The sequence below is a fragment of the Aulonocara stuartgranti genome (assembly GCF_965226115.1).
Source record: "Aulonocara stuartgranti genome assembly, chromosome: 18".
In the NCBI taxonomy this organism is placed as follows: domain Eukaryota; kingdom Metazoa; phylum Chordata; class Actinopteri; order Cichliformes; family Cichlidae; genus Aulonocara; species Aulonocara stuartgranti.
Window position 1 is genome coordinate 27,976,730 of NC_138954.1, and position 12,518 is coordinate 27,989,247.

General features: G+C 41.6%; 1 protein-coding gene across 6 annotated transcripts in view; it reads left to right on the top strand.

Annotated features, from left to right (window-relative positions):
• Positions 1-11,641, top strand: part of LOC309693516 (caspase-8-like) — a 26,281-nt gene extending 14,640 nt beyond the window's left edge. Inside the window, exons 1-7 of one of the 6 annotated variants that reach the window (XM_082512808.1) lie at positions 4,131-4,361; positions 8,702-9,282; positions 9,408-9,751; positions 9,852-9,868; positions 9,994-10,096; positions 10,179-10,722; positions 10,811-11,635. In XM_082512808.1, the coding sequence (XP_082368934.1) occupies positions 9,415-9,751; positions 9,852-9,868; positions 9,994-10,096; positions 10,179-10,722; positions 10,811-10,949 (1,140 nt within the window). In that variant the 5' untranslated portion in view covers positions 4,131-4,361; positions 8,702-9,282; positions 9,408-9,414 and the 3' untranslated portion in view covers positions 10,950-11,635. Of the gene's footprint in view, positions 1-4,130; positions 4,362-8,559; positions 9,283-9,407; positions 9,752-9,846; positions 9,869-9,993; positions 10,097-10,178; positions 10,723-10,810 lie in introns of those variants that run through there. The other 5 variants (XM_082512809.1, XM_082512811.1, XM_082512810.1 and 2 more) reach the window with 5 other exon arrangements.
• Positions 11,642-12,518: the final 877 nt, after the last annotated feature.

Here is a 12,518-nt window from a genome sequence, read left to right on the forward strand (position 1 = left end):
TCGGGGGGGGATATGACGGGTGAAATTCAAAGTACACTGACAGCTCTCAGAGTAAGGCTTCAATATTAAATTAAACGGTCCAGTTATGAAGCCAAACCGATTTAGTCAGGAACCAATAAAACACCGAAATAAACCAAACATTAACATTTAGAAATGACTTATAGATCATGTGCCTCTATTCTAAGCGCACGTAAATAATTTTTGCAAGTACAAATGTTGCATTTTGAGGAGAAAAATTCTCAAGAGAGTACAAACAAAAAGAAAACCCTTTTCACTAGCACTCAAAAACTAATGTGTACACTTATGTCTGCATTTTTATTTCAAATGTGAACAAAATGATAGCAGAAGAGCTGTCACGTGTCTGGCCATAAGAGAGTGGCAATTTGTTTGTTTGATTGTTCGATTAAAGGCTTCAGTTGAAAAAAAGAATTGCGTTCACGTTTGCAGCTTGGTCTTGTTGTACAATATTTTAAATTTAAAACAAACACTACTTTTAGAAAATATTTGCAGGTGTTTTCTTGTTTTCTTTAGTTTGGTGAAACTAAACCTTTATGGAGTTAGTTCAGTTACAACGGCATTTGTTTTATTTTTATTTTGTTACTATATACTATATATACTGATTTTGTTTTTGGTGTGTGTGTGTGTGTGTGTGTGTGTGTGTGTGTGTGTGTGTGTGTGTGTGTGTGTGTGTGTGTGTGTTTTGTTTTTTCCTGCGCTCATTTTCTGTTATTTTTAGGTTTTTCTTTGACCCTTAGTCTGTTGTAATTATGCAATTTTTATTTTTATAGTATGGCTGGTTTCATTATGTCTATATCCTCAGGCCTTTTTACCTGTAGTCTGTGTTCTGTTCATAATTCTAGTTTGATTGTATTCTGTTCCTTGGTTAAGTTTATTTTACGTTCCCGTGTTTCATCCATATCTATAGTCGCCATTTCCTGTTTTATTTTTCTAGTCTGTCTCCTGTGCGTTTTTGCTTCCCCTGTTTAGTTATCTGATTATTTTCACCTGTTTCTTATTTTCCCCCAGATGTGACTCATTCTCTATTAATGCTCCATCTGTCTGTATATAAAGTCTCGGTTTGTCCTAGCTTTCTGTTGTGTTGTACTTTTTGTCTGCCCGTGTGTTTCCTTCCATTTTGGCTCAATGGACTTTGTGTTTCTGCAGGCTAAATGAAGCTTTCTGAAGCATTTAAGCTTGTACTGAAAAACGGTTCATTACTGAAAGCTTTTCAACACAGTCTTCTTTGGTGGCATCAAAACAATATGAAGAGCAACCTAAATCTAAAACTTGAAACAAACTTCTTCAATTGCCCACTCAAGAGAGCTGTGTTCATAGCTTCTGTTTAATGACAGCTCTGACTGATATCGGGCTGCTGTTTGTTCTATTCAATTCAATTTTATTTATATAGCACCAAATCACAACATCAGTCGCCTCAAGGCGCTTTATATTGTAAGGTTGACCCTACAATGATACATTCAGAGAAAAACCCAACAATCATATGACTAGGGGTGGGTTTTGATAATCAATTTATCGATTAAAATCGATTCTGGCTTGGATAACGTGATATCGATTCATTAAAATCCTGAATCGATTTTTTAATATAAATTAATTTTGCCCGAAATGCCAGAATCTCAGGTTAATCCACACAAAAGCTAAAACAGTAAATGAGAGCAGGTACACGGATTCTGCACAAAGACGTAAACACAAAGCGGATCAGAATCAGTGACAGCAGGGACACGGTCGGGGCTGAAAGCCGACACCTCGCTGATTCTGATGTTTTGGCGGGTCGCGCTTTATGTTTATGCCCCTTTTGCGTTGATTCTAAAGCTGTTAGTTTTATCTCTCTCCAAACAATATTGACCGAACCAGCAGCAAAAGAAGATCCAAACTACGCTTCACATAAACATCGTCATGCATTCCCTCTGACTTTTGCTGTTTTGCTTCCACCACGATAAAAATCACACTTCATGCACAGCTCTTTCTCTCTCTCGCGCTCTCTGTATAGAACAGTTTCCCAGCTAAAAATCTTTTTTCTGCATTATTCGCTTGCTTGTTATGCACAAGTCTACTGTTGTTTTTCCCTTTTACTTAGAAAACCTAATTTCTGTCGTTCAATAGGCTACTGAACAAATTTAAACTTTTTAAAATTATACAAAATGCAAAACACTTAGCTGTGTCTCTAATAAAACCTCTGTAACTTCAGAGGTAATGTTCATATGTTGATTAATGGTTTTCTTTCGTTTTTGATGTACTGCAGAATATTTTTATAAAATCCCGGACAGGAAAATCACCTTCATGTTTTTCTGTGTTTTATCTTCAGCTACTTTGACACAAAAGTATCTGCTGTGATGCTCACACCTTTGAAAAAGTCTTGCGAGTGTTGAATCGAATCGAATCGTGGATCGAATCGATTCGGGACCTTGTGAATCGGAATCAAATCATTCTAGAAATCAGTGAGGATACCCAGCCCTACATTTTTTTTTTTTTTTCTAAATGACATCAGAAACAGCAGTATGCGACATTACGTGATGGCAGAGCTTCAGTTCATCCTTTGTCATTTTTTTTTTTTTTTTTTTTTAATAAATAGGACAGGGGGAATGAATGAGAGAGAGAGGGGGAGAGAAAGAAAGAAAACCAAAGGGGAGAAGAGACGGTGAGAAGGGGGGGGAAGAGAGACAAAAAAAAAAACAACTCCTGGGTCACCTGTATGGAGAAAAAAAACAAACAAACAAACAAACAAAAACAAACAGAGGAGACAGCAAACAACAAAGAGCAACATAATAATAGAGAAAACAAAGCACCATCACAATAAACTAGCTAGTCATAGATATCAATATTTACTAAATAATAAACGATATTGTGCAGCACGCAAGATAGACAGCGCACAGTGTGCTTTGAGGCAGCAGCCAAGAAAGCTTTAGTCCGCGTCTGTGAATACCCATGTGTGCATACCTGTGTGGATCAGCATGTTTGCATTCCAAAGGTTTCTCCATGTAATGATCTGCTAGGGAGTGTGGGGGGGCCACAGCCCCGTCCTCCAGGGTGTGAAGCGGGTATGGAGGAGATCAAAACTCCAGACATCCAGAGGCCCCCAGAACACAAGAGACCATGGAAGACCAACAGAGGGGCAGCCGCGCCACTGTCCCAGTAAGAGCTGAGGAGAGTCCCAGATGAGGGCTCGCCCAGCAGCCGCGGAGCAGAAGTCAGGGGGAGTTGCAGTGACGCGCCCGTGAGCTCCGCCGGCCCCCAGCTGCGCCTGAGTGACCGAGCCCTAGGCCGAGAGGCCGGGGGCACCCCACCTCCAAAGGGGCCCGAGCGAGCCCCAGGCCCCAGGCCCCAACAAGCGGCCGCCAAGGAGTGAGCCGGTGTGTACCCGGACGCCCACCCCCAGACACAAAGAACCACCAACACACCGACACCTGAGGGAGTCCGCCACCGGCAGGGGAAGTGGTGGTGGGTGGAGATAGGCCTCCAAACCTTGGAGGGCCTGAGGTGTCCCCAGAGAGGTGGCGTCTGATACCCAACCTGACATATAGACACAGACATACAGGCACACACAGACACAAACATCCATTCCCACCCTCATGCTCTCATATGCACTCACTCCACACTCAACCAACGTGGAGACAGATATAAAGAGACGCTGTACACACAATCACACTCCCCAAGCGTACTCTACAAACCGGGTCTAGGTACCCTTGCCCCTGGAGGGGGGAATTGCACCCAGACCCAGGTGGTGTTACCCTTTTCCCTGCGGTGGGGAGAGGCAGACCACCCCGACTCCGCAGCAGCAGGGAGGCCCCACACCCCAGACCGCAGTCGGACGGCCAACTCCTCCTACTAGCCCTCCCGCTCCAGCAGGCCGCAGAGAATGGGGGTGGGAGAAGACTCCAAGCCAGCCCTACATGACCCCCTATGAGCAAGCACTTTGGCCACAGTTTGAAGCGAAAAACTCCCTTTTAACAGGAAGAAACTTCCAGCAGAACCAGGCTCAGGGAGGGGCGGCAGGCACGTGCAGAGGGGGGGGCTAGAGGGGCTTGAGCACCCGCCCCTTTCCTGATGGGTGCCCAAAGTGCCCTTTTGTTGAGGCAATTTTTTTTTTTTTATGTGTGTGTGCGTGCGGAGTCCTGTCTGTGCCCCTCAACAATAATATTTAACTATTAATCACAGTTTTGCTAAATAAAAGGATCTGGCTTGCATCAGTCACATGATCACATTTAACCAATGATCGCCCTTGACGGCAGAACGCGCTGGTTACGAGCCGGGAACGAGCTCACAAAGAGCACGCGCATTTTTAGCGGTCCGGAGCTGTAGGAGAAACACAAGTTAACTCAGAGACACAGACTGATGCGACAAAACCAGTAAGTAGGTGTACAGCGTACACTGTAGTGTGTAGCACACAGGAGTATTAGCTTATTACGTACACGTTGGTAAGCTGTCTTGTGGCAACTGACGAACTGAAACAAACGAGCGTGCTGTGTGTGCAACAGCGCGACAAACATTACCTGTCCTTTTATTAACTGCACAAGTAGTGCTGGTCATAGCTGCTGGCTACCTGTGTAAGGCTTTCATGGGTCTGTAGCTCTGTCACCGTTTTAGGGAACATATTTAGTTTTAAAGTATTTAGAAACATATTTAGTTTTAAAGTAAGTTTCCGGGCTTTTCCTGCCTTTCTGGAGGGATTATATTTCACTAAAAAACGGTCTAATATGCATGTCCACATAATAATTATTATAATATATTAAAAACACAAGCTGTATTTTAAAGAACATACATTAAGAAGCAGATTATATTAGATTTATATTTTAAATAAGACAAAAGTTGGATTTTACAGCAGTAAAATGATTGTATCTCTACAGTTTAAAAATGTAATAAGCTTTGCCCCTGCACAGAGTGGATAGTGAAACAAATGGAATCATCATAAATACATTATTTCATATTTATTACTTCCCCCTCCTCATTGCTTTATTATTGTAGCTCTAGTAATAAATAATAATGTAAGGATTCTGGATCAGCACCATGATGCCCATAGTACAGTATTCTGAAGAAGGTCTAAAATGTCCCTGTGTGTGCGTGCATGTGTGTGTTTTATTTAGATGGAGTTTAAAAAAAAATATTACTCATGATATAACATTGTCCAGACATGCCTGGTAAGGACATGAGGAGGAAACAGTAGGAGCTGTGTGAGGCTACTAAAGGCAGTGCTATAACATTTTTCTGTCATCATTTTATTATAGATTAAGTGCAAGAGTTGTTAGGTGTGGATAATTAGATTATAGTTTATTGCAATAGCAAGTTGTGCCTTGTTCTCACATAGCAAGTGAAGAGTGATATATGAAATGATGGGATGGAAGAAGAGAAGCAAAGAGTGATTCACAGGCAGAGCCTAAATTATTTCTCACAGTTTTTTGTTGCCTTATGGTTCCAAGTGCTGTCACCAATCTTTGCATTTTGTTATTATCTCATGACACTTGTTTAATCAGCTACCATCTCTCCTATGGACTTTTTAATGTCTACAGTCTCAGATCAACACAGCCCTGCCCTTCCCATATTAGATTCTTGATGAATGTGTGTTGTTGTTATTCAGCCTGGTTCAATGTGCCCCTTTTTAACTTTGAGCACCCGCCCCTTTAAACCTCTCTGCACGGCCCTGAGGGGCGGCCATCTGCTGCAACCAGTTGGGGTGAGGGAAGGAAGACAGGATAAAAGACATGCTGTGGAAGAGAGCTGAAGATTAATAATTCAATGCAGCGAGGTCTATTACAGTTTTTTTCAATCGCTAACAAGCGCCTACCCATACTTCAGATACTTTTCTAAACTCTTAACACAGGCTCACACCTACAAAACACAATTGGCCAAATGGATAATTTCCTTCTCAAAAATACATTTTGTTAAATATATACTAACTCTTCATTTCAAAACAGAACACATCTTTCTCTGCACACACTAACTGTACAAAAACACTATAAATCTGACTCAAAATGAAATTAGTCTGTCAAAGAATAACACTTGTTTTCACTTCACAAGGTACATGCAGTCAATCAAAGTACACCAGGTTTCAAAATACTGGCTATTATTGACATTACAAAAACTGCATAGACTTTTATGTTTCAGTTTTACAGGTATTTGCATGCGAAACATGCAATCCACCATTTTGACACCAGAAATGTCTTGGTTGGTAACTGTATGTCCACATGTACAGTAATGTTCACATTCAAAAGCATTCCAGTAAAAAGCAAACAAGTTTTTGTTTCTTTACTGTTTACTACAGGAGGTACAGTAGAAACACGGTATGATAGGACAGAGAAAGTTTTACAGTATTGCTTACAGTGAACAAAATATCCATGAAACACACAAGAGCATTCTGAACAAAAAAACAACAGCAAAAAGCCAAGATAAAAAGGGGGGGGGGGGAGGGGGGCTAAAAAAAAGGCAAAAAATTTGCATCTAATCTCTGCGATCTTCAGGGTTAGGCCACATGTTTTCATCAACATCACATCTGATGTTATCCAAGTCGATGCACCTGGGATAAAACCGCCTGGTATGTCGGATCCACCCTTGGCAATCGTCAACTGTGATGTCCCTGGAGCCAGCATCCATGGCTTCAAGGAGGGACATCTGGTCATGTGGCTGATGGTCATAAACCTTCCACCGCCATGCAGAAAAGAACTCCTCTGGGGTTGAGGAAAGGTGAATAGGGTGGAAGGAAGAGACTTACCAGTCTTGGGTGGACTTCAAGTCAAGTCAAGTCAAGTCAAGTTTATTTATAGAGCACATTTAAAAACAACCAAGGCTGACCAAAGTGCTGTACAGTAAATACAGATAAAAATACAATAGAACACAATTTCGTAATAACACCTCGCTGATAAAAATAAAATAAAAATATATAAAACAAATAAACCATGTTGTTATTGCTTGCGAGTGATGGAAAGCCACATTGTCCCAGGTAATTACAAAGGTCCTCATGTTTTCACCCTCCTGACCCTGCTCTGGAACCAGGCGCTGGTGGAGATCATTGAGAAAGGCAAGCAAGCGCTCTGTATTATAGGGTCCAACCTGACATCTGTGAAGGAGTAATCCTGCATTTGCAATTGCTGCACACATGGTAATGTTTGCCCCTCTCTGTCCTGGCACATCAACTGTGGCCCTTTTTCCAATTACATTTCGTCCACGTCAACGCCTTTTGGCCAGATTGAATCCTGCCTCATCGATGTATATGAATTCATGAGGGGCCTGGTTGGCCTCCAATTCCATAACTCTCTGAAACAAAGTTTATGTAAGTCATGTTAGTACTGTATACCATACTGTACTGTAACCTAGTATTGTGTAGGTTACCTACTTGCAAAGTGCAAAGCTTATAGAACTGGACATTGGATTGAATATACACTATACCTGGACATATTGTCGTCGTAGCTCCTTGACCCTCTCACTGTTCCTCTCAAAGGGAACAGTGTAGAGCTGCTTCATCCGCACTCTGTGTTTGGACAATGTCCGCGTAATGGTTGTGAGGCTGATTCTATCGATATTGTCAAATATCTCATGGTCCGCCACAATTCTAGTTTGAATTTCACGCAGTTTTATTGCATTATTTGCAGTAACCATTTCTACAATGGCAAGCTCCTGATCATTACTGAGGAGCTTTCCTCTTCCCCCAGAGGGTGGAAGACGTTGCATTCTTTAGAAAGACAGACAATTCAACATATGCATTACTGTATGACCATATTGACATGTCAAGTGAGAATAGAAACAATCCATGTAAAATGCAATACTTACCTGTTGGTTTGTTGAAAGATGCGTATAATGGAGGCAACTGTTGACCGCCTCAAATTGGGCTGCACTCTTTCACCAGCCTCTCTTAGTGAAAGACCATGGTTGATTACATGGTCAATGATAGTGGCACGAATTTCATCACTGACTACTGTTCTTGCAGCCCTTGGAATGCCACCACCACGCATTCTTACACCTATACCTTGCCCTCTCCTTGGGCCTGCTCTTCTCTCTGGGCCCCTTGCTCTTACTCTTCCTCGACCAGACATTACAGTGTTTGTCTTTTTTTTGTTTCCAAAAACATCACTCCTCAAGGTCTTGCCTTATAAACCCCACTGAGTCTAAGCCAGAATGGAAGAAGCTGTCGTTGGCCCAATTTACCCAACATAAATCAGCTGTGTGTCAATTATTCAATTGTTTGTTTATTATCAGCTGAGATATGTTTTTGATATTGATATTGTTTTTGTACTGATATCATTGCAGAGGCAGAGGTTTTTATACTGTATCTAAGGTTTGGAATATTGTTTTTGCGATTGTGGGATGTTGTGTGTTAACATTCGTAGATACTACAAAAACAGTCCATAATTTTGTTGGGAGGTATAGCTTGTCTGTTAAGAAAATGTAAGCATTGTGGAAATGTGTTCACTGACTGCATATTGGGTGAACACGACATGAAATGTGTGAATGGTATGGCCACAACAGACCGATGCTGTGCTAATTGTGTTTAGAGTTTTGCAAATGTGACAACTGTTTGGACAAACGCTTGTTAGCGACTGAAAAAAACTGTAACACACAGTGAGTGAGAAATGTGACTGAGGAAGAAATACTCAATGCATCATGGGAATCCTATATGCCTTAGCAAAAAGGAAAGATTTTTTTTCCTTACACAATTCCACTTGTTTTGTGACATAAAATAACTAACCTCCATCCTCAGATATCAGTGTGTGGGAATGGGGCAATGGGAGTGGAACACCTGAGCCTGAGGCAGCAGGTTGGCAGATATGTGGTTTGTTTTCCACATATACAAAGGGTCTGCCTTCACCAAATAAATTATCATGGTAACTACAATGCGCTCCATAAATTTATTTCTTAAAATGCAGCTTTTATGTCTTTTAATCATGATTTACAATGTACAGTTGCACATGGGCGTGCACACACACGCACACACGGATAAATTCAGTGTGAAATCCACTGTGAGATCTTTACAAAATATGTTATGTTTGTGTAATAATACTGTGCGTTTTTGCAGCAGGGTGGGGGATTTGTGGGGAATACTCTCTGCTGCGACAGGGATGCTGCAGCACAGCTTCTTCTCAGTGCTACACCAAAGGCTGTAAACCTGTTATTCCTGCTGTCCAGAAGTAGAGGGCGCTATTGTATAGCGTGTAGTCGTTATTGGAGGATCTGAGTCACTTCCGAGTCTGTTCTCAGAAGGCGGGATAGTTTCGTGTTGGATGTTATTTGAAAGAAGGAACAAGGTTTCGTTTTCAAGGACAGCAGAAGTTCCAACTGACCGTAAGAGAATTACGTTTTATGTAATATAATGTGCAGCTATTATTACGATAGTAAGCTGTAGTAAACCACTTCCTTCTCATAGACAGTAGTTTTTAGGATCACCTCTGACTCTTTCCTTTGCGCAGATTCAGCATGTCGGCCCGAAATGCAATAAGGAGCAATAAAACAGCCATTCATGAGAGTCTGTCCGGAGACTACGGGCTAATTCTCAACAAAGTTTATGAGAATAAGCTGATCACTCAGCGGGAGTACAACAATCTTAAAAGCATCAACAGTGCAAATGTGGAGACACACGTCAATGAGCTCGTGGATAAGATCATGAATAAAGGAGAAGATAAATGCAAAGACTTCCTGAACCTCCTGCAAACCGATGGCGCCATTAAAGAAACTTTCCCTCTGCTGGCGAGTTTACAGCTGAGTTGTACCCCCCTTTTATCCGAGCCTGTCCAAGTGTCTTCATGTCAGCACGGTAACACACACGTAACACAGTATAGAAACACTGTGTCTCCTGTTGTGTTTGGTTGTTTACCTCAGTTTTATTGTTCTTCCCTCACATGTTCTGCTACAAGATGGGAATATGTCACAGGTAAGATGGTGATGCAGAAACAGCCTCCTACACTTGTGACATTGCTTGAGACAGATATGTAGATGAAATTCTGTGGTTACGCATCCTGTAGTAACACATATAAAATCTTGGTGTCCACTCTTTAGGATGTTTATCAAATCATTAGCCGGCCCGTCGGCCTCTGCGTGATCATAAACAATAAGAACTTCAAGGATGGTTCACAGAGAAGAGGGACAGATAAAGACGCCCGTAAGTTTCAGGGGCAGATTTTTTATTCTTTCTTGTTAGTATCTGGTGCTTAAATATTTTTCTCTAATTACATTTTTTGCAGAAAGCTTGGCAGAGGTGTTCAGGTGTCTGGGCTTCAGAGTGCTGATGTGTGAAGACCTGAACAAGGATCAGATGGATCAGGCACTGACGTTTGTTGCTTCCCTGGCAGACATGTCTCAGCTGCAGAAGTTCAACTTAAAAGAGTGGGATGGCAGCAGCTTTGTTGATCCTCAGCAGGTCCTTGAGCACGGTGATGCTTTCATCTGCTCTATTCTGAGTCACGGAAAAAAGGGTGTAGTTTTGGGAACTGACAGGAACCCCCTCCCCATTAAAGAAATTACCCGAAAGTTCAGGGGGTGTCACCAGTCCGTCCTCACCGGTAAGCCCAAAGTGTTCCTGATCCAGGCCTGTCAAGGAAGTAACATACAGCGTGGAGCGCAGCTGATGGAGACTGATGATGATACTTCACCATTGACCATCCCTGAGGAAGCTGATGTTCTGGTTGCCATGGCCACTGTTGAAGATCATGCTGCACTTAGACATATAGTCGATGGAAGCTGGTTCGTTCAGTCTCTTTGTGAGCAGCTGAAGGAGCGCTGTCCCAGGTAATTGTTTTAAAATCACCAAACACATGTGCACACTGACCCTGACAGTGATATCAACATGTTTTTGTATCTCTATAAATGCTCTTAGGGGCGAAGACATCGTCTCCATCCTCCACTACGTGAACGATGATGTAGCACATCGAGTAACCTCCTCGTTGGCCAAGCAGATGCCTGAAGTGAGATTCACCCTGAGAAAGAAACTTGTGCTGCCACCTCAGCGCACCTGAAGTCATCATGGAAATACAGCACATCTTACTGTGCAACTAGGGATGCATGATTACTTATCAGAGTTACTTATTATGTTTCTTAAAATGTTTCCTTTATATTTTCCATCTTTCTGTCATCATTTTAAATCTTTTATTTTTCTAAATCTGAATCTCGCATTGAGGTGTTGCATTTTATACTGTAGCAGTTTTATATCAAAGAATAAATCTCAGACTGGGAACACAACTGGTGTTATTTGTGTTGGGAGGTTTTTACATGTGCTGCAGTAGAGCTTCACGGGTGCTTTTCCTAAACTGAGCCTTTACATTCTTAAACCTAGTAACATTACTTAATCAATCAAAAAGGTTACTTTTATTTCAAACAACAAATCTCACAACGGTCTCCTGATAGTAACAATAAAAATGTTACATTTCACTTGTTATGTCTTTTAATTCTCTCAGAATACATCAGTTTGCTTCAGAACAGTTTGACTTGATTTCTCCCTCCACAAATCCTGAAAGTTACCATGGCTACCATATGTGGTTGAAAGAAAAATGTTCCAGCAAAACCTTTTTTCAAAAATGTTGTTTATTTTATTCTGTCCCTCATTTTGTTTTGTTTTTTTTCATGTGGATCTCTGAACTGTTAGATGAAGGGAAATACTTGATTTAAAAAAAAGGAAGGTGAAGTTCAGAGAAGAACATCCCAGTGTTTGAGTAGTCTATGCTGGAGCAAAGAGACCACAGCTGAAGCCTATTATGGTTAATAGGTATTGCGTAAGTGCTGTAGGAAACATCTGCACTGGCCTTCTATCGTCTGATCACACATTGAAGTCATCTTGTCAGTGCTGGAAAGTAACAGTCTTAAACAATCTGTCTATATGCATTGAAATTGCTATAAATAGTACTGAATATATCCAGATTCAAGTCATGTCATAGATATTAACGTATGATATGCAGCTTATAAATGTTTGGGCTGCCTGCAGAGATGAGCATCTCCCTTTGGTTTGTGTGCTTTGACACTTTCAAGAACCTGGCTGTCTGATCACTGATGTAATCAGTGATCCTCCAGTCATGGTGGTTATAGACAGAGTTGCCCTGTTTTCATGTTTATTGTTAGTCTTTCAACCCAGTGTTAATAGGGTTGAAATTGAATCCATAAAGAAAGAACGGGTAGAGCCAAAAAACACCTTTGGTTACACGCTTGTCCATAAGTGACAGTGGCTTCCTTCTCAGGCTCCTCAGAAGCTGGTGTGCCCTCTGACTCTCACCTCCCTGCACTCCTCCGCCTCATCCTATATGCAAGTCTGACTGAGTGAAATCCAGAATTTAAAAGAACTCTACATCACTCAGCCCTCTGCTTCCTGAAGTGTGGACACAGATTGAAAATGTGGGAGTCTTGCAAAGGACACTGAATCAAACATTTTGTTACGTTCCCCTGAGGGGTCTAGGCGGGGAGGGGGAAGTAACAAAAGTGACCGGGTCAGAAAAAGGAGTCAAGGAGGCAAAAGGGTAAATTAAAGAGTATTAAAGTCTCAATTCATACCAACTAAAAGAGACGGACAAGCCGCTATCACCATTTAAGAAAACAAA